General features: G+C 37.4%; 1 protein-coding gene across 1 annotated transcript in view; it reads right to left on the bottom strand.

Annotated features, from left to right (window-relative positions):
- CDYL2 (chromodomain protein, Y-like 2) overlaps window positions 1-22,805 on the bottom strand; it is a 177,151-nt gene that overhangs the window by 4,470 nt on the left and 149,876 nt on the right. The window contains 5 exon segments of the mRNA XM_009332325.1: window positions 1-70; window positions 2,328-2,471; window positions 3,203-3,413; window positions 8,107-8,279; window positions 15,326-15,543. Of these exon segments, the coding sequence (XP_009330600.1) occupies window positions 1-70; window positions 2,328-2,471; window positions 3,203-3,413; window positions 8,107-8,279; window positions 15,326-15,543 (816 nt within the window).

Genomic DNA, 22,805 nt, shown 5'->3' with positions numbered 1-22,805 from the left:
CTTTCTCATTCACATCTTCAAGTCCGGATTTCAGGAAGCTCCGCACGAGACATTTGGACTCTTCCAATACCTAAAGCCAAAATATTGCTCAGTATTTTATTTTGACTCTGACAAAATTATTATGGATAATGGCATGAACAGCATTTTTACACTACTGACTCTGTTTTACAATCTAAATAACTCCTTTGGGCACAGAAATTAGATCTGATTTATATCCATAACTCCACTTGCTGATAGTCAGCATCTTTAAGAATTAAGGACTTCTGAGGTTTATGCCTTAGTACCAACATTTTTAAAAGGAATGAGGAATTCTGAAACACCTTAGTTCATTGAAGGTCTGCCATGAAGCACTAGAAGGAGCTGAACTCCCTCCTGTTGAAAATGTGATCCCCTGAAATGAAAATGTGTGAGGCATGATATATTGGCTACTTGTTTTCTCGAAGGTAGTCTTTAAGGTTATAGAGGTTGGAAACCCAAATGTGGATGTCCATCATCTTTAACAATTTTCCCTCATGCATCATTCCTCATCAAAACGGAAATGAATAGGAAAGGGCCTTTACCGCAAATACCTTTTTAAGTTTATTTACTTACATTTTTATAAAAGTGAAAGAAAAGAAGGGTGTTCAGCAAAACAAGCACCCTCTGACTGTGTTCTGGAGTTAGATTTGCTTAGCATGTACAAGCAGTCATAAAAAATCACCTAAGGTTTTTACAACGGAAAGACCAATCTCAAGCCCTGAGTAATCGCTCTAAGTTCTTAAAGGCATGAACAGCAGGTCCATGGTTGCTCCCATAGTTCAGCTTGTTTTTCCCAGACCCATTTTCAGACACATTGAGATTGCCTTCTTTAAAATTCTTTTTGAAATATATTAACACCACTATGTATCTCAGAAGGAACGCAACTAGTCAAACAAAACCATTAATAATTCATACATTGGGGCAGATTTTTTGGGGGCAGAAGACAATGTAAACTAATACAGTGTTTATGGTAAGGGAGACGTATACTCTCCACTCAGCTTTGTCAACACCTACATGTTAAGCCCAGTTCCTATCTGTTTTAGGTTACAACACTGCTATTCCAAAGTAGTATTTCTCTTTAACTCAAGTAAATGGTGTTAATTGCAAATCGCAGTGCCTGTGTATTTCTTTGGTCTGTTTGTGAACAAATAGCCACAGTGAACTTGGATGAGCTCATCATATTAATTGTTTTTGTGACTTCAGCCTGATTTGCATTTAGGATCTCAGAGAGTAAATCTAGTCTTTGGCAGTTTTAACTCTCATCTTTGTCCACAAGTTAGCACCAGTCTTCCTAACAGGTCTCAAGAGAAAATTTCATTGGCAGCCAATAACAGTGAAGGAACGAAGAATTCACCGTAAGGTCCAGAGGTTTTCTGAACTCATATAATACACGTTATATCAGCATGATCAAATAAGCTTATTTCCAGAGAGTTTCATTCTGAATGTCTTTTGTGAGATCTAATCTACACTTCATTTAATTAAAAATCTCCTGTGTCTCTACCTTCTCTTTTACAATGGATCTTTTAAATGAAACTGAAGGGTGCTAAGACAGTTTCAGGCATAGGAAGTATAGCAAGAAACTGCAACAATTTGCACTTTACTTAGTGCAGTTTTATTGCAGCCAGTATCACTTTCTTCACTGCATTTTTTTTAAACAAGGATGTGCCCAGAATAGGAGTATATCTGCCTGAAGGGAAAAAAACCTTAGGAAGTAAAAATAGGAAAGGATTTTCTTTCAACTTTTATGTACACAAAAGGAAAGTTATAATACACTGTGACCAGACTGTGTTCAAATCCCTCTGTGTCTGGATCTCACCTCTCCTTCACAGCAGAGGTTAGCTGGCACTATCCTACCCTTCTGGTGCACTGTGTAGAACATTTTGCAGAATCAGGAACTATGCAGGTGCAGAAAAGAAGGCAGAGTCAGCTGAAACATAGTAGGCCAGGACAACGTGAAAGGCAAATATATTTTCTTACTGGCCCTACAGAGATTTCCCAGTACAGTGGTATAGTTTCAGACTCTTCCACCTTCATGACAGAAACCAATGCTAAAATCCTCTTTCAAAATCTGGGGCAAGGAGGTTCCACTCATACTGAATAAACGCAAAGATGGAGAAAGGAAACAACCCTCCCTTCCACTGAAAATGGGAAACTCCACGAGCTCACTGATCCCTATCCAGATTTTCTGTTGTTAGCCCTCTTCCACAGGTATGGCTGTGGAAACTGAGGACCCACCATGTGATGAGCCTTGGGAGCACACCTTGCCTCTGTGAAATGTAATTTAATCATAAAGGAGTTTGATTTCTTACCACGGCACTGCAGGATGCCATTTCTTTCACTCGTAGCATCACTTCTTGGCTAAATGTTGTTGGCCAAAATACTTGTGACACTAGTCCTCTGCTGCAGGCTTCCTGTGCTGTCAGCTTTCTCCCACAGAACAACATTTCATTTGCCTGTGAAACAAAAAGATTACTTGGGTTATAATTCCCTTAAAAAATTTTCCATACTTGCCCGCTATTTTCAAGATTAAATTTACAAATGGTCTCCTGTATCTTTCCATACTGCAAAATACTTAAAAAGGCGTTTCGGTAGCTATTTAAGGATTGTGCAGGTGGCCAGAGCACAGCATGGGTTTCATTTAAGAGAAATGTGCTGGCATGCATGATGAATCTGTATTGCTGATTTTACAAGTGTAACTGTCAGTGATACAGTGATACTGTGCCAAGAGTCATGGAACCTAGTATGAAGTACTTTGTGGGGCAAATTCTGCTTTGTTATACTGGTAAAAACTAAGCAACCTTACTGGAATTAGTATAGCTTGTCTGTAGAGAGCAGAGAGCAGTATCTTGCTCTGTTACTGCACATTCCTAACAGAATACAGACAAGTACTCTGCAACATTATTCTGCTAATGCATTTCTTCCCTTTTCTACCATGATCTTGACAATCTTTGCATCTTCAACCTGTGTTCAATCTTTCGTGTATACAGCATGTGTAATAATATATTGAATTCTGAGGTCATTTTGTGATAAGAAATTGGTAGCGATTAGATGAACTTTCTACAGATTTCATTTCCATTCATGACAATTAAAAGAAACAATTGTTTTCTGTTTTACTTTTTAAACAGAGAAAGAAGAGCATGATTTTAAGAAAGGTTCTTCAGCAGTTTGAGGTGGAAAACCTTACCAGTGCAACACCCAGAATTTGTGGGAATGTGTATGATGAGCAGCCAGCTGGAGTGAGTCGGATTGTTGCGTATGGTGTCTGAAACCATGCCTTCTCACTTGCCCAAACGATATCACATAGTGGTAAAATAGAAGCTCCTAACCCAAGAGCAGGGCCGTTGATAGCAACCACAATTGGCTTCTTAAATTGAATAAAAGCTTTTACAAAATCCCTAAAATAAAAAATAAAAGAAAGATCTTGAATACAGTAACACTTAGATAAATACCCAAGCTTAAAGTACTTAATCTGAAAACAAATTAGAACCACAGATGAACACAATAAATGCCATGGCCCGGTTTTATGAGGTCAGAATTGCAAAATACTTTCTAATTTGCACATGGAAAATTTTGCTCATATTTAATTATTTAATCTTTCTGAGTACGTAGGCTATTAAATAGTTTTGTATATGTTGTATATGAACTGATTAATTGGAATGCACTGGCTGTTGTACTTTTTGCAGAATGGTTTGGTTAGGTTTAGTTTTACTTCTGGACCAGTAACTCATGAGTTTGTACACATAGCGCTTCTCAGTTTGCTCCACAATGGCTAGTACGGATTCTGATGATCTGGTTTGGCTAACTTGATGAACATATTGTAGCGTGAAAGACAGTAAACTCATAGGTGGATTGCTGAATATTTATTTTTTTCAAAAAGTTCTCTTAAGATCCTATGTCAATGGTTACTGCAGGTCCCAGCAATGGATTGGGAGATAGTAAACATTTATGGCACACCAGCGGAAAGAACAAGACCCACAAAGGGGAGTCAGAGAGAGAGAAAAGTGTTTGAACAGGGAAAGAATTAGGTGAGTGATCTGTTGGGTCTTCATTGCAAAGTCTTCGGCAAAGACATAACAAAGTAGATGCCCTGGCCTGCCTACAACAGTAAACGTGAAGCGATGGGAAATAATGGGGAAGTAAATCTGATCGGATTCATCTGGATGAATGAACTAGAACATGTTAAATTCTGTGCAATGAGGAGATATTTTAAATAAGTTACCTACCAGGAACTCTGGAAAGACATCTGTTGAATGGAACAGCCTATATACCAATTAGGGAAAAGCATGAGTGTAATTGTGGGCAAATTATGAGCTCTAGCAGCTCAGTGCACAGCAGGTATATGGAGGCAAACGAGATGCTCAATTACTTTAGAAAAGAGACATGTATAAATCAAGTTCAAAACAAAACAGGAGATTCTGTTCCTGCACTGGGTATTTATTAGATCCAGAGTACATCTTTGCTGACAGATTTTAGGAAAGAACATTTTGTCAAATGTGCCCTTTGATGAGTTGCAGCTCTCCCACTGAGGTCAAAAAGACCTAGACTTCTGTATCTGAGAACAGGAGGTGTGCCTTGCAGGTTAGAGCGCCAATTTGGCAAAAAATGGAAAACATACCAAAGGTAAGTATTTTATTGGACTGAAGTGCAAGGGCATTGGCTGTATTTTAAATGAAAATGAAGAATCTGAGGTGACCCAGCATTAAATGTTCAATGAATGAGTTCTGTTTTTCAGGCTATCTAGTAAGGAGTTGATTTTTGACCATGGGAAAATAGAGGCTTGTGGGAATTGATGGAGCTCTGTTCACACAGTGAGTAATAAAACAGAAGATCAGCGGCAAGACAAAGAGAGTGAAATAAGGAACATCACATTTGTCTGTTCAAGACCATTTCTTTCTAGTCGATAGCAGGGTTAAGGAGAGTTGTGGTTCATTTTATTTTGCAGAAGCAATGCTGTTCCCTTATCTCGTTATTTCTTCAGTTGTTTATGGTTGAGTAATGACTGAGGATCACTGCACCTGATTATTTCCAGAATTCTGAGAACCTTAGTAGTTAAGCAAGTAAGCCTTCCAAGTAGGACTACAGATGGGAACAGAGATGTGATGAATGATAGGTAAAAAGAACAAACTATAGATAAATGGTGGCAGCAGATCTGAGGACCATGTGGAGGCAGAAGAAAACAGTGTTGTGGAGAAAAGCAGGAAGCATGTGGTGATAAATGGGACTGGAAGTGAATATGGAAAGGCAATTAGGGATGCGGAGAGGAAACAGTTAGATGATGGGGAGGAAGAACAAAGCAGAACACATTAATGGAGCGGAAGGGTTGAAGGAAATGTGAAATCTTCATATGAGTAAGCAAGGAAGGAAGGACCTGGACATGGGGAGAGAGTGGAACAGAACATTGAGAAGACACAATGAGCCTCTGTTGTGAGGGAAGGATGGGGAGCACAGAGGATGGTACAATGGATGGGTATGGAACATGCCACCTATAGGATGGAGTGGAAGGCTACAATATTGGGAGCTTACGAGGGGAACAAATGCCTGCATTTGGTCTACAGAAGCTGCAGTGTCCAGCACCCCACTTATCTGTGTTCCCTGTTTGGTACATTATTTGTTTCAGTGAGTCCTCTTTGTACCCAGAGCCTGGCATATTTCTATGCCTCTGAACCGTAAGTTCACACGTAGTTTCTGGGCTAGAAGATCCTTGTTTCAATTCAAGGCAGTCTTTGAAAAGGACTTAAAATTGTAACTGTTGTTGCACAGTAGAGCCAGAAGCTCAAAAATAGGAAAAAGTGTCACATGCAGAAGGCTTTTGGTTTTGCTAGAGGATATCTGGGAAGTTGACCATCGAATATTCTTTGGGATGCTCAGATACCTCTGCATTGTTGCAGAGGTCTTGCTGCAGGTCAGGGCTCATAAGCACGTCAAAGGCTATAAAGAAGTTGAGCAAGTAAAGTCATCCTTCTTTGTTTTCTTCTGAGTACACCCGGAATTTTATATATCGGGTCACATAACGATGCCTGACTGATGATGCGAGACTGATGCTGGGAATGCCTTCCAGTGAGTCTTTTGATTGCAGGGCTCTGTAGGCCACATAGGCACAGTTGCAGTGCAGTCTGTCTGTCCGCCTTTTCCCTGCTCCAGGAGTGCAATGCCTGACACACGTCTGGACGATGGCAGCTCAGGCTGACAGATCTATGTTCAGTACCTGGAGAGAAGCTACAGTGCCACACATCTGTGAGTTGCAAGCCCCAAAGGCAGTGGATGAGGACAGGGGCCAAATGAATAAATCATTCATGTGAGATGAGACTTGGTGGGTATTTAAACTTCAGTTTTAACTTGTGATCAGTATACAAGATCCATACTTTAGAAAGTGGAAACACACAGTAATCAAGATTTTAATTTCATTTTGATTGAAGTCTAACTTGATGTAAAGCAGTGGAGGCAGAGATCCGTTTATGTGTTTTAGGACATCCTAGCCACTGAAAAAGCGAAGTGTACATTTTTTTCTGCTCTTATTACAGTATATTTTCCATGAGTTGAGTCCTTTGTACACAGAAAGCACAGAGTGCTAAATGGAAAATGTAGTGTATTGTTTCCAGAAGTACAATAAAAATCTATTTCCAGTGGGCCTGAAGCCGACATTCTTGACAACGAGCAGTACATTGTACCAGTATTTCAGGAGTGTTCTGTGAGTCCAAGGATGGAAAAATTGAGTATGATAGTCTGACTTATACTCATTTCAATGTTGAATTGATAAGTATACCTGTATATTAGATGTGTGTGGATAAATGTACACATATATAACAATACCAATCTATACAATCTTTACACAATTAATATTACATCTGTATCTTCTAATGGAGTGTGAGTGTGCCTGTGTTTTCAAACAAGAATAGTGATTTTCTTCCCTCACATTTTTTTTGGTTCCACTTTATTAAAAATCCTTCACATTAAAAAAATTAATAAATTAGGATGTGTCCTTCAAAGTTTTTTTTTTTTTTAAATCACTACATGATACTCAAGCATAGCTAGGGTCTTAAAAACATGTCGTAATTTCTTATATTTAAGAAGTACATTTTAAATTCTTTCAAAATAATTACTACTTCGAGAATTTCAAAAGTATTAAACTGAGAATCCAAACTGATCTGTAGTAGTTGTAACCAAGATAATTGGTGGTTAATACATGTCATGTAACAACTAAACCTGATCTTATATTATACTAATATATCAAAAATATTGCAAAACTGTTGCAAAACAAATGATTCAATATTCCTTCATAGAATTGTTGCATAAAGTTTTAAAGCTCTCAGAAGAGTAAAATTTATTTGTAGGAAGTGGGGGGGAAAAAAGGGACGAAACCCTCTCCTGGTACAGACTGGTGAAATACCACTGGCTTTAGTGGAGTAATGTTGATTTATACTGGAAGATCGGCCAAATATGTATGAAGTATACCTTGTGGATAATGGAAATATTTGGTGATATATTGTGCAGATTGATTTGTAGACTGCACGTCATAAACCCTGGATTTCTATTAAGGTAATGTGATATATATAAGGAAAGTCACATTTTAGTTATGAAAATAAAACTACATTTCCATATATATTAAGTAATTTAAGTTTAAGAAAAAGAGTGGAGACCCTTCTAATAAGGTTCTGAAATACAGTGGCAGACTGCTATTTCAACAGAATATGAGTAAGCCATGGATTCCCATTTGTACTGAAATTCATTAAAATGATGAACATTAAAACAAGTAAAATATCTGCCTTTCAGGAACCACTTTAGAACATGAAGCAATAGCTAATTTGGAAAAACAACAACAAAGTTGTATTTGAATTTGGAGGAATGATTTGAAATATTAAATACAGAGAATTGGAATAAAATAAATCCTTATGGATATTAGCACTGGAATAAATGTGCTTTCTTTTCTAATAAGGAAAGGTCCAAGTTTCTTCTTACTAAACAAATTTGTAGGACTATAATTAGAATGCAATCAACACTTAAATATACAACATTTTTGGACCTGATAAATATCTTTATAATCACACACTGCATTTCATAATTTAGAGATCATAGGTAAGCTTGGGTCACCTTATAGCTTCTGCAATCCTAGTGCTTTCCTTTCTTCTGTCATTGGATAACCTGCCAATTAAATATGAGTAATCTAGGCCACTACAGAATACACTTCCCACTGCGCTGAGAAGTAAGAGTTTACTGTCATCAGCTGATGCATTGCACAATGCTCTCCGAACTTCCTTCATGATCTGTGGATAAAGAAAAGTAAACAATTCGACATGCATGCCGTTGCAATATCATTTCCCTAGTTTTACAAACCTTATTGATTTTGAGAGACTTAAATTTTGGGCACTATTAATACTTACATCAATTATATATATTTATATAATTTTAATATTCTTAGAATGATAACACTGAGAGTTTACAAAATATTTTATATTTGGAAGTGTTTTGTTGATGCTTACTAATTCAAGGAGTTTTTAGGACTTGGCTGTTCTTTGCTTATTCTATGGGAAATTCTAGCCAGCTTATGCTATTTGATTGCAATTTAATAATTTCACATATCACTTTTTTATTTTCATCGTGTATATTCAGTATACATCCCTGTATCCTCAGGAACATGGTTATCACAACAATAGCCTATTAACCTCAACAGGTTGTAAGCAAAATCTATAAACCCCAGTTTTCAGTTCTTCAACTACTTTGGTTTATATGACTTCAACCAGAGCAAAGCAGGACAAGAGGACATCATATACCTCAATATGACAAATATATTATTAATTTTTCTGTGGTCAGTGATATTGTTAAAGTCTACAAAAGTTAGAGCAAAAAAGCCACTTGAGAGAGAGACATTTTGACTCTGATTTACAACTACTAATTGCACCATAAATCAAACCTCATCAAAATCTGTATAGAATTGAGCTGCTGGTATTGTAAGAAAATGGCCTTTCATCTGAGCAGAGAATTGTTTTTCTAATAATTTTAAAAAGGAAATATTATTTCATAAACTTCTGATGGGTAACTTCTTGTTTGGTCACAATTCAGCATAGTTTGTAAGCTGTCACTGATTTCAGTCATTTCAGCTTCCCCTCTTCTCTTTAGTGACTTGCTCCTCACTTCAAGGGCCATGATTTCATCTAGTGTGACACCTCCTATGCTTAAACATACTCGTGTCAAAGTATTTCCTATAGACAGGGTCCTGTTGAGTCACATTTTTCTCTTTTGTACTGAAAGATTTGCTGTTAGTGTAAATTTAGGTAAAAGATAGCAAAATGTGGTTGGGAAATTAAATATGGTTTCCACGTTGAGAGAAAACCAAGACTTTTAGCTTGTGATTATTTTTGTTCACTACTTTCTGTTTCCAAAAATTCTTTGGATGTCTGTAGTGCCTTATTTAAGAAATGTCCCTAAACACAGAACAGAAGTTTTGTTTATACCATTCTAGGTAGCCTTTTATTAGAAATCCCGTGACTTATGAGACCAAGCTTGAACTTGTATATTCAAACCACGCAGTGCAATGCTACCTGCCTGCTTTCCATACGTGTTTGCATAACAATGATTGTTACTGGCTGCTGAGACTGGGACATGAGAAAGCAGGTGGTGAACTTTTAGATGCTTCACTTTTGTAAAAGTGCACTTCAGAACGCCTGTAATACCGAGTATGTGACAGTGGGTGGAAGTGAAGTAATTAAAAGCAGCAGAATTTGGAAGTTTATCTGAAATTCTTGTGCAGGTACAAAAATGTCATCAGCGATTTTACAAGTACTGTTTATTCTCAGAGTCTCAGAGGCTGTCTCAGCCCTCAGTTGGTAAAAACATAGCAAAAGCGCATTTTGTAAAGCGCAAACAAAGGGAAAAAAACCCTAAAACCTCTGTTCAAAGTTAAAAAAGAAACTTTAGAAGGTGGTAGATGTTAGAATAAAAAAAGATACATATTTTGATTTTCTTAGTTCCATGTGAATGCCAGATTGTCCTCTTAGTTTATTTTAAATGTTCTCAAAATCTGCTCTTTCTTAGGGAGCATGTTTAAATAATATCAGAGAATACCAGTCAAACATTTTTATATACAATGAGGAGTGTTGTTTTAAATATGATGCCACGATAGGATACTCCATTCAGCAAGTTTCTTTACCGTTCCCCTTCCTCCAGTGATATTTGTATATGTACCATCTCTTTGATGTAACCACTGCTATCCTTCAAACACATCATTACCATTACAAACGTGTCTCTTTTTTATCTTAGTCCTCATTGATTTGGATGGCTAAAGCCATCTAAAAGTATAACAAACTTTTGAGCAAAGGTTATACTACTTGTAGGAAAACCCAATATTCTGCTATCAGTGTTTTTTCAATGTTTTGGAGAGGGTGATATCAGAAGTCCGTTATTAGGAACTGATTTTCCAGATATAGTTGAAAATGGAAAGACTTTGACAGTATTTTGGATAGTATTTTTGAGCAGGAGTGGAAATTTAGTTCCACTGCTCCACTAGTTTCTAGCCAAAGAAAACAGTATCAGAAACCAGGAAACCATAATGTATTGGTGTTTTCAGTCTCCAAAAAGTATTCTTTTTTAAAATATCTGTACGTTTGTCATTAACTTTATCATCACAAGGTGCTCGGAGGCTCATTGGAATACACCAATGCCAGCAAAGTCGATTCTCACTCCCTTGTTTTATGCCATGATTCCTTTGCTGGTGCAGTCCAAAATTCACCTGGTCACCTTGTCCCTCAGCCTAGTTATAGCCAACCTGCTGTCCACTGTAGCTTCCGAATGCCTTGGCATCATGGCTTTCCTCACTGATTATCTGGGTATGGGTATTTCTCTACAGATGTTTATATGATTACAGGAAAGCTACTAACAATAAAATACAGATTAAAAAGATGGTTTGTCTGTAGGGATACAGAACTGTCTATTAACCGGCAGTACTATAAAGTAAATATAATTTTAGTTCAGAACTGCTGTCTGGTTTTAAGTACAAATTTCCATTTAATGCAGTAATGGATTCAGTTTGCAAATGTAGAGATACTATGTGTCCTTAGTTACATTTCTTTGTCAGATTCCATATTCTTTTTCTCTTTTCCATGGTCCTTAAACCTTCCCTCATTTTGGTATAACTATGGCATTTGTCCAATTAAATTTTACTTTTTCTTATGGACCAGATCTAATATTACTATTTGCAGGGTTCCACAGCAGTATTTCTCCAGTTCCATGCTTTTTTTAATTAGCTTTTTTAATGGTCTTTTAGTTAATTTTCAGCTGTGGGGACAATATTTTTATTTGAATGCATTTGACTAAAATTTCTGAGGAAGTATTTACAAAACAGTATGAGCCAGTTTTTTGCTTACGAAAATCTGTTGAATTATAAATTTAGACCAGGCCTAATGCTTCACTTACTGTTTTATTGAAACCCAAATATATAATAAAATTATCACTTTCTCAAAAGTTGCTTATTTTTTTAATCCTGTCAAGAAAATAAGTTGGTTAGTTCTTTAACAGGATACCTCATATTGCAAAATGAACATAAAATGTTTAAAAACTACATTACACTTCTAAGAGCTTATTTTAATGCCTGTCACTGCACGTAGGAAATCTTAAAAGGTATTTGGTGCCCTTTGCTTTCAATATTGCTTACATTCTGGGGAAATCAGGAAGCTGGGAACTTATCACCGTAATTATACAAAGTATCTTGAACAGAAGTCTCTTGTTCATATAAATAGAAATACTAGTTTAAAACGTTAACTTCTCCGAATCTCTAAGGATTCACTGTTGATATTCTTAAAGGTAAATATTCTGTAAATATTACAGTAAACCGAAATTTTAAAGCCATTCAGTTGTTCTTAGAACCTCTTCCACAATCGTACCTTTTTACATAAATACACTTTTTGTTACTTACTGACTCTTTGTGCCAAACAGATCCCGAGTCCTTTCTGTCTAGTAAATAAAGGACTTAGGAACCTGTAAGGCTGGCTTCAGGCAGAAGTACTGGCCAAAAAAGCAATTTGTCTTTGTATGAGAGCAAAAATACAGATAACAAGTAAACTTGTACCTGCATTTTTTTTTTTTAAAGTCAGGAAAAGTTGTAAGTAAGGAACAGTGAAAGCAAACCAATGCTCCAAAATGCACCTGGTAGAACTTCAAACCCTGTAATTCTCATGGCTAGAAATTTGAAACCTGATTCTTTTGTATGAGAAGTGTATTTGAGGTAGTCAGTCTTCAATGAAAACATTAGCTGTTTAGGGTATGCTTTGCATTTAATTCAGGGGAATATTAATTCCTAGCTCTATTAATAGTGTAAAGTAAAAACAGTGGATGGATCCATTTAATCAGTTTGAAACAGAATTTGGATCCTTGAAACGTGCTGAGTTAAACCAGCAACATCATCATTGGAGAAAGAACTTCAGAAGCAGCAAAAGACCCGTGTGAGAAAATGCCCTAATGGAATTCATAATGATGAAGTATTTTACATATCTATTTTAAAAATGAATTTTAAAAGTAGCAAGCCTAAGCCACTGAAATAAAAACAAGCTGTTCAGTTTCATGACACTGGCTTGGAAGTTTTATAAGGTCTTGTAAAACATAAGAAAGAATTTCTATAGTGCTCTGAACATTTTGTAGAAAAAACTCAATTACTAGTGTGGCGCTGAGCCAACTTCAATCAGTGCAAATGCTGCTGGAAGGAGCATCGGCACATTCCATGCACAAATCACATGCACAAACCCACAGGTGTGATGTGGTTACCAAAAACATTGGGTGAAGATTCAGGCAGGCTTCTCTAAGCTTTTTTCTTTTTTTTTTTTGTATAAATAAGTTCTTCGTTATTTTAATTAAATTGGCATAAATAGCAGAGGCCAATGGTTGAACAAAACTATTAAATTTCATCTGAAGATTAAGATAAAGCATAAAGGGGAGCAGGGTTGTTTGGGGGTGAGAGTGATTTTGTATAAGCTTAATTTTATAATGATTGTGGGCAGTGCACACCTTTTCTTTTTTTCCTAACATAGATGGCCGAGAATAACCAGACCACTATTTTAACCACACCAAGTAGACCTGCTTGAGTAAATTAATCATTGACTATTTGGCAAACGTAATTTACTGAATGTCTAATAAAGCTTGAAGTTAGCATTTCTTTTGACAAAAGGAAACACACTTTCTTTGTTTTGTAGGAGTTTTGTGTTTGTACTTTCTATTCACTGGTGATAAAAGGGGTCACAGCTGAAAATGTTGTAAATCTCCCTAAAATACTCTGTCAGTTTGTCTCACCTATGGCTACGGGTGACAAACTGTAGGGACAAGGCATTCAACATATTCCTCTTTTCAGTTCCTTGGATTTTTGCTGTAATTGCCAGCAGGGATGTGGAATAACCAGTATCGGAGGTGCTGGATGTTGTGGTGTGAGTGATCATGGGCTGCAGCCTGGACCGAGGCCAAAGAAGTCATTTCATGTTTGCCAGCAAGCAGCCTTCAGAGGGCAAGAGCTTTCAATTGCTCTCAGCCTGCATGAGTTTTAAACAGACAATCTCAATGTGGAGAACTTATTACTTTGATTAATTCCTGACCATCCAGATCCTGGTCAGTAATGTAGTTTTCTAAAATGTATTTCCTGTTTTTTGAGTGAGCTTCAATAAAGGTTCTAGAAATAGTCTATGCCGGTGATGCAAGAACAGGACTATTATATGCTTATCATTTATTCTTCCACAGAGGTGGGTTCCCAGCATATTGAAAATTTTCAGAGAATGAAATGGATTGGTTTGGCAGACCTGAAGAGCCTGAATTAATTCACTGGTTAGAGCATTTGAATACCGCTGATGTGGAACAGCACAGCCAGCAACGTAAAGGTATGTCTGTTCAGCCTGAACATAGTAAGTCCTTGATTTCATACTTTTTCAGGCCCTTGAGCTCTTCGTTTAAATTACCTGCAGTGTCAATTAGTGGTAATTAATACATGGATGGAATGATGAATTTGATGCAATCTAATGCGTTTTAAGGAATTAGTATTAAAAGCAGGTGTTTGGTGTTCTGTGTTAATTACCAAGATAGTCCTTTTAGATATCATATAGTTTAAAAACTAGGAGTGATAAATGTATGTTCCAACAGTTTTAACTATTTAGTATCATTCTGTGTATTGATGTCCGTATGTAGGTGTGCATTTGGGAAGGGGAGTCAAATTTAGAGCCCATCATACCTGCCACTAGTTTTATCTGAAGCTCATTATAAGCAATTAATTTCAAAGTTATTCAGTTTCTTATTGAATAAAATAATTCCTCAAAGCTACAATCTACTTTTCCCCCAAGTATTACTCAAACTGATATTTCGTATGCTCTTACCTTGAAGTTACTGTGTAAATCAGAGCTGCACTGGCGTGTCTGGAGAGTAGCAAAGGTAGAGATCTGCCACAGTGCGGGCAGCTCATGGAGGAACTCTGCCTGCAGAATACTCAGACAGGCAAAACTGGTGCTGGGAGGCAGCTCCTCTTGTTTCCTCTCTGATCTATGGTAACCCCTTTCCATCAGGCCATTACTGCCCACGTGGAACAAGGCTCAAGCATGTTCTCTGCTCTCCAGGACATGCATCCTGATGCAGGCATTTACTGACACCCCTGTTGTTCTGACACGGGAAAGGTATACTGGGGCATTGCTGCCCACTATGCTGGGATCACAGGGAATGGAAGGAAATCTCAGCCCTTCCAGTGACCAGTGTACTGGAGTAGTATAAGCTACAAGTCCAAGTGTATAATGTTTGGAACAAGGGAATTCATTAATACCGTTTATATTGTATGACTTTATGCAATTCAGCTGAGAATAGAGCCCCTAATAGGTTAAGATTTCATAAATAAGGACTCATAAAGTGATTCAGGGAAAAAGCAATTAGGGATCAAGATATACTTTTAGAATTACTGTTTCAGGATATAGCCTGAAATTCCTCTGTACGCAACAACTGGCGCACTAAATTAATAAAATGAAAGAGATCAGATTTCTCCTAAGGATAGTAAATATCAGTAACTTCAACATGTGAACAACTGCTTCACACAACGCCATGCTGGAAATACCGATTCTGCCATTCCTTTCTTTACTTCTAATTTCCGGTTTCAGACATGTAAATTAAAAATGAATTTCCATTGCATTCTTTCTGATAGGAATCCCAAGTGTGAAAAAGTTAGACATATCTGAACTCCATATTTCTTTTTTATGATAATCAATTAGGATAAAAATACATAAAATCCAGTTCAAGTGCAGTGTTTCCAAGATAACCCACACATTAGGATGGCTTTCTTTGGCTTTTATGGCTACATGCTTACCTCTGGGGTCAGTGCATTGTTATCTGAAGTCTGACTCGACAGCAAAATATGTGTGAAACCATCTTCTTTCCGGACTACAATGTCCCTGAACCGGCAGTTACTTTCATTTTGACGCACGCTGTATCTTAGTCTCTTATCGAAGACATAATCTTTCTCCCCATCTAGTTTCCTTTTCACAGTGCTGTGTAGATTCAAGCTTCCATTGGCCAGAGAAGAACCTTTCAGATGGAAAGAATCAAAGCATAATTATGTCTATACCTTCAAAGAAATGGAGCGATACTTTCTATTAGCTTAAACATAGCTCGATATTTACAATAGCCTCTACGTGATAAATTTGATAAATCAAAAATATGCCTGGCTAGTCAAATGTGGCCTCAAGCCATTCTTATTATTCTATATTCCAACACACAATACTTTTTGTTCTCTGATCAGACAACCTCTAGATCCAGTGAATTGTAGCATGTAGGACTGGTACTCTTAACAGGATTCAGTTCTGCTTTGAAAACGGCCTCAAGTTGCGCCAGGGGAGGTTTAGATTGGACATGAGGAAAAATGTCTTTACTGAAAGAGTAGTTAAACATTGGAACAGGCTGCCCAGGGAAGTGGTTGAGTCACCATCCCTGGAAGTATTTAAAAGACGTGTAGATGAGGCGCTTAGGGACATGGTTTAGTGGGCATGGTGGTGTTGGGTTGACGGTTGGACTCGATCATCTTAGAGGTCTTTTTCAACCTTAATGATTCTATGAAAGCAATTGTATCATGGTCTTTCGCATGAATTTGGGGTGATTCCTGAATTCACAGGAAAATACTAATTCAGCTTTGACATGACAGGTTTAGTCCAAATCCCATCTTTCAAAGTTATATTTTCTTCCTTTTATGGTGACCAAAAAGTCATTATCAGTTTCAAATGACAATCTGAATAGACACTTGTTGCACATCTCTATGTGACAGTCAGTTAGGGCAGTTCTTACTAAGCTGACACAACCGGCATTCTCTTCCACATATCCTTGTGGTTAGCGTTAGAAGTAGCAGTTAGCCATCCTCTTTGCGCTGATCCCAAGCTTCTGCTCATTACATTTTACAGTAATGATAATTACTGACTTTCGACTAACAGATAAGATATTGAACTTTGTACATAGAAAATGTTAATGCTGATGCCATTTTGGAGGGTATCCAGCAGTAGGAAAAAAAGGGAACTATGACAAGAAAGATATAGTTCCTCCTTAAGAATGAATGAGAGTAATAGTACGTCAATTTTAAAAGACAGTTTATTCAGACTCACACTGTGTATGAACTGTAAACTATTACTTTGCTTATGTTTACAGTTCCTCTGTAATAGGCAATATATTATGATTGGTAACAATGCTAAACTGGAATGTTGAAAATATCTTTACACGATTTGTATGCAATACTCCTTTTCTAATTACAGATGTTTCACACTATTGCTATTAGAAGTAAAGCAGAGACAGGTTGTTGAGGAACAGAGATTAAAGTAACTCTGTTCACTGAAATAGTTTCCAAATCTGTTTTTTGTTTAAATACACGAGCCCACAATACACCATATTTAAGAAAGGCCAAGAAAGAGCTGAATGAAAACACCTTTGTTTGTTCTGTTCTTTACTGCCAAAGCTGACCCATACCTGCTTCTGGTATCAAATAGCCAGGAATTTTTAAAGGGCAGATGACATGAATATTAGAACATAGATTTAAATTTTGTAGTTTATATGACCACCGTCCAATTAAAAATGCTCTGTTGGAACAGAATTGAATGGTGAATTCGTAACAGATTACTCTTTAAACCAAAATCACTTACCCTCATTTTGGATTAGCTATGTTTCAACCTGATGTTTATGTAGGTAACTGAACTGTCTGATACCTCTTAGTTGGCAATGGCCTGTGGAATTGTTCACTGTGCGAAACGCCTGTATAGACACTGCAGTTATGATATGTGACGTTAAAATATATAGAGTGCTTAATAGTATTTAACTGGTACTTCGTTTGGCCTCATCATGTAATGTGTGCACGTCTGTACACATATATCTACACACAGAAATGCATGTTTGTTAAAAAGTCCACTATTTCAGTCAATCATAAAACTCTTTTTCATTGTTAAATTAAGAGATACCATCGAAAGTATCGCCTATGCTATACTGAATAGAGGATTTAACTGGTGCAATGAAAACATTGACAAATTACATTAGATCATGAATTTGAAGAAAAAGCATTTGAAGCCAGCAGAATTTGAAATTTGTTTTCTGGACAAGAATTATCTACAAGTGTAGAAATTACCATGTGCTTGAATTTTGAAATTATGAATAATTTCTGTTGGCATGTTTCTTCTTTTTCATAAGGTTTTCCTACAGCATATATTTTGACATGTGTTCTCACAAACAAAAATCAACTTGTGAAATTACTAATGGAAAACTAATAGCATTGGGAATAATATACTGAAACAAATTAATTATTTGACTGAGGCAGACTTTTAAATATTGCATTTTTATCTATTCAATCCTTACTATGTTGCTTGACCCAGCAATAAACTACTAAGATGTGAAGAGTTAAATCTCTCAAAAAAGTGTAAAGAACTTATAAAATCAGAAGCACAAATGAACATTGAATGGAAAATGTGTCAGACTAACTGTCCTGATTATCCACCTAGCATTGAAGATTATGCCACATCGATTTTAAATACAGATGGTAAGAGAATGGTAGAAAATTAATTCATGCAGATAATCCAGCTCAACAAAAACCCTCATAGTAATAATTTTACTTTAATTTTTTGTTATATCCTTCTTTGTTTGAGTAATGTATTCAGTTTGTAAATTAAATACATAAGAAACTATAGATATTATAAAAATATTTTAACTATCTGCACACCAGCTGACAGAAATTTAACCAGAGGAAAGAAAGATCTAAACTAAATATGAGAGAAACATAAATGGAAAAGTGTCATTTCCAGGGATGGGTGATTAACAGAACAACATATAGTGAGTAAATTGTTGTTTCAGTGCATACTGTGCATCCCGTAATCTTGCTTAATCTGGTAAACTGGAGAAAATGACCAGCAAAATCCAAAGACAACACTCAAGTGAAACCAGGCCAATTTAGCACGTCTGTTGCATGGATGTGATGGAGCTACTGAAGGTTTGCTCTGGAGCCACTAAAGCATCCAGATTGTCGCTGCATGAGGGTTAGTAGTTAGCACCTGCTTAACGCAGACAAGGGTAACAGTACCTTAATATGTCACGATGAAAAATGACTGTGACATAGGGAAAAAGGGGCATTCTCAAAGCAATCTATACTGCATGTGAAGCAAATTAAGGATGTCACAAATTAACTAAGGAAGCTTTAGGTACCTCTAAATGTGGTTTACTGGCTTAGTAATGAGTATTTGATGCTCAGTCTAAGTACAAAAAGAAAACAGAACAGGAGAAAAGATTCCCTCCTTTAGTGGGAGTTTAATCCAATTATTACCTTGTTTTTAATCAGCAGCAGAACTTGTGGAATACCTAAAAACATACTGATGTTTAGAAGAAATTTCAGTATTTTTTAAGGGAACTTCAGATATTCCCAAGACCACTGGTGCATCTAGTAATCCCTCTCCAAGAATGGCAGTAAAGGATGTTATTTAAGGAGAAAACGCAAGCTTGGCCACTTTCTGCAGTCCTCTCCCCTAGTATCATCCCTAATGTATAGCAATATGAGAGGATTCATCCTTTCTGTTTCCTTCAGTATTTGCTCGTGGACTTTTTCATGGATTTCTCTAATCCTCTTTCGAGCCTGTTGATGCTGTCTGTCTCCACAGCCTCCTGTGGTATGAGTTTGAGAAGTTGTGTAGCCACTACACAGAGAAGAATTTTTTTTCATCTGTGCTTTTATCTGATATTCTACCAGTTTCAGTGAGTGGTCCCTAGTTCTGTTATTGAGGGATTTAGTGAACAACAGTTCTGCATTTACTTTATCTGAGGCCTTGATTACTTTGTAAACTTTGATCATATTCACCCTCAGCCTCCCCCTCTCCTAACTGAAGCCTCTTGTATACTTGTAATCCTCTTCATTTTAGTTGCCTGTCGCTGTATCTTCTCTAGTAGTCCACTACTGTCAAAGGGGACAACACCTAACGATGTTACTGCTGCTGCTGTTGGTACTAGAAAGTGCCTGAAGACTCCAGATTGAGCCTGAGACTGGGGCTCCATTATACTAGGCATTGCAGAAAACACATTAGAAATTTATAGTCTAAAACGATGAGGCAGTCAAAGAGTAGGAGAGGAAAGAGAAAAGATTGCAATGAGCCTCAGATCACTCAATGCTTTAGAGGACTCGGATCTCCCCATCGCCTTCCACTGCTTCTACTCACTAGAAGAAGACACCTCAAGCTACTGTTATTTTCAGATACATCTTTTCTTAGTGTTTCATCACAGTCAGTTTAATGGAGCAGTCTCTGTGCCACCATGCTATGTAGTGATCCTTGTGCAGGTACCAGCATGCAGGTGGGTAGCCATACTGGGAACTGACCTGATGAACTGTTCTGGCTGGAAGCTCACCCTGCAAAACTGTGGTTAATTTTCAAACAGATCAGGTTCACCTTGTAGCCTCCAGAGTACTAAAACTAGTGCAGGGAAAGGGATGGGAATAACGATCAGGGTATCATGGGATGGAGGGCTGGACTGTTTCTTTTGTTAGCAGCATGCATTTATGCTGAATGAAAAGCATCATGGAGCTAGGGCTTTAATTTTTCTAGGTGAAATAAACCATGCTCCCTTACTCTCCCTGGTAAAACAGCTTGGCATTCCTCAGTATTCCAAATAGCCTTTCTCTGTCTCCTTTCTGTCTTTCTTGTGGGTAATGGTTAATACTGTACATACTTAAAAGCAGTGTTCTGTTGATAATTTACTAATAATTTCAGACTTCTCCAGCTAAGGGAGCATCTGTAAGATATCTAAAAGCAATGAGTTTTTATCCAAATTGAGAAAGCAAGCATATTTGGGTTGTCTTTTACTGCCAGTATTGCTCCAGAATAAATAAAACAGAACAAGCTAAAAAAACAAGAGGAAGCAGTGACTAAGTTCATAGAGAGTATTTAAATTAAGGGCACCATGAGACTACAAAGATTTTCCTAATGGAGAAAAACAGTGGTTAGTGATACATGACAAGCAAAAATTTTTCAGCAGATGGTACAGAAATAGAGTGGTGTAGAAAAGGGAAAAAGAAAATTAGAAGGGGATGTTTTTTGGTGCTGTCAAGAAACTTGACAAAACAATCACTCTCAATTACAGTATCTGGAGAGAAACAGAAATGTGATAACAGAAGACAACAAATACCATCAGAAAGAACGGTATTGTTAGCTCCTGGGAGCATCAGTGGATGTTCTCCTGCAGAGTTTTTCAATATTTTCCAAATTGCAGACCCTTATATAACTGTCAGTAAAAATTACTCTACTCTCCTTATGACGGGATGTGTAGAAGGTAGAAGAGAGGTTTTGGTAAGAAGGGTCTGTCCCAACTTCAGCAAGGTTCCAGGCCTCCACTAGAGTGCATATGCATATGCACATGATTTTGTGCATACACCTGTAGGTATACAGTCATCTTTCTGGGGTAAATAGCTTACTGGTGAGAGTTTTATCTATAGGTTGAGCGGGAAACACTGGTACCCAAGTGGATGTATACACAAAATCAAACACAGACTGGTGGAAGTCCGTTCAAGGAGTCATCAAAAACTAGGTTTCAAATAGCTATTATTTCTTTCAACAGAACTGGCATACCACAGACAAACAAAATATAGATATTTTTTGAGCAGTTGTAGTTTATAAATTACTAATTATATTGCTTGGTTCAATACACTTGTAGTTAAACATTATTATAATATGAAAGAATACTGGTTCAAGTTGATGGGTTTTAGAGGCCTTCAACCATAGGCCAACACTAGTAGCAGAGCTGGGCCTACAGCTGGGTTTTCAAATTGTGGGGAATATTTGAGTTTTCCAAATCTAGGCTTCATTTCAAGATAACTTAAAATTTCTATATACATTTTCTGTGCAGTCTTACACTTAGCTGTGAAATGAGTCTGACACTCATTTGGGCTTCATACTGGCAATCTCAAAACTGACACAAATGCCTGTTTCATCAGATTCTGCACGGGGCTGCCTGGGAACCACAGCTTCTGGGAGCCAAACCCAGGTCCTCCAGGCTCCCTCTTTGTTCTACACATAGTGCCCGGGAGCCCTGCGAGCGTTGATGGGGCATGCCGGGCTTTCGACTTCCAGACTCTGTGGCAGGCTGCCTGAAACCTCTGGCATAGCTGGCTGCCTCAAAGTCAAACGTGGGAGTCCTGCCAAGCAGACTGCCACATTGCTCCCGGTCTCAAGGGACAAAGCCTTGGGACCTTGGCTCAGATTTGGAGAAAGTTTTGAAACCCAAGATGTCTGGAACAAAACTTCTGTTATTCAACAAATTGGCATTTTTCTCTGAAACTTTCTTCATTTGTAATTTGTAAAATTTCAAACCAGTTTTAGTGGACATCTATCCTGTTTAAAATGAGTTTGATACTAACAGGACACACGGCAGAATCACACTGGCATCTTCTGTGCTACTTCCCTGTGAGTGTGAATGCTGAGGGAGTTCAGTAAATTGTTGGAGTTGTTGAAGAGTAGTGCAAGTTTCTTCAATTTGACATTTCAAATGATGCAAAATCCTGTATCAGGAAATGTGACTTCTCTCAAGCTTGTAGGGCAATATTAGGAAAAAAACTAGTATTTTTATTTTGACCCTTCTTCACCAGTTTCTGTCTGCTCTTACTTTGGTAGTCTCATCTCTCCTCTTTGTAGTTTTCTCCACTATGCATGTGCTGGGTATCACAAAGCAAGACTGGAGGGATTTCTGACCTTGGGAGTGCTGCTGAGTATGGGTTTTTCAGAGGAGAACCAGGTAGAGATTGAAAGATCTCTTGCTTTTGCCTACAGGGAGGTCAGAATGCAAGGGAGAAAGGACAGCAAATTACAAAATACACGTGATGGATTTGGAGAATGCAAAAACCCTCATAAAGAAATGTTTTAAGGGAGCTGCATATGTTAGGCCAGGAGCGCTCTGTACATGGCAGAACACCTGGCTGCTTAGGCAAAGCAGCTTTCTACTGAAATAGAGCTCTCTTACAGGGATTATTCAAACAGGGGCTGGTGGATGCCATTCGTTAGCTCTTGTGGGGACAAATGAAAGGCTCATTTGACCTTACAGTTCTTTGTGGCCCTTTAGTTCTTCATTAAAAAAAAAGACTCTAAAATATAGGAATTAATGCATTTTAAAGATGCATTTTGTATCAGAACTTCCCCAATGAGTAACATAAAACAAATGATTAAAAAAACTTCATTAGAAACAGTAAAAAAGCAAAGAAAAATAACTTTATATGCAATTGTAATTAGATATGCAAGTCTTTTTAAAGAGGCAGGTAACTTTTTAAACAGTCTTATATGAGCTCAAACTCATCA

Source organism: Pygoscelis adeliae, unplaced genomic scaffold, assembly GCF_000699105.1.
Source record: "Pygoscelis adeliae isolate BGI_AS28 unplaced genomic scaffold, ASM69910v1 Scaffold18, whole genome shotgun sequence".
In the NCBI taxonomy this organism is placed as follows: domain Eukaryota; kingdom Metazoa; phylum Chordata; class Aves; order Sphenisciformes; family Spheniscidae; genus Pygoscelis; species Pygoscelis adeliae.
Note: the sequence above shows the minus strand (reverse complement) of the source record. Positions and strands in the feature narration are given on the sequence as shown.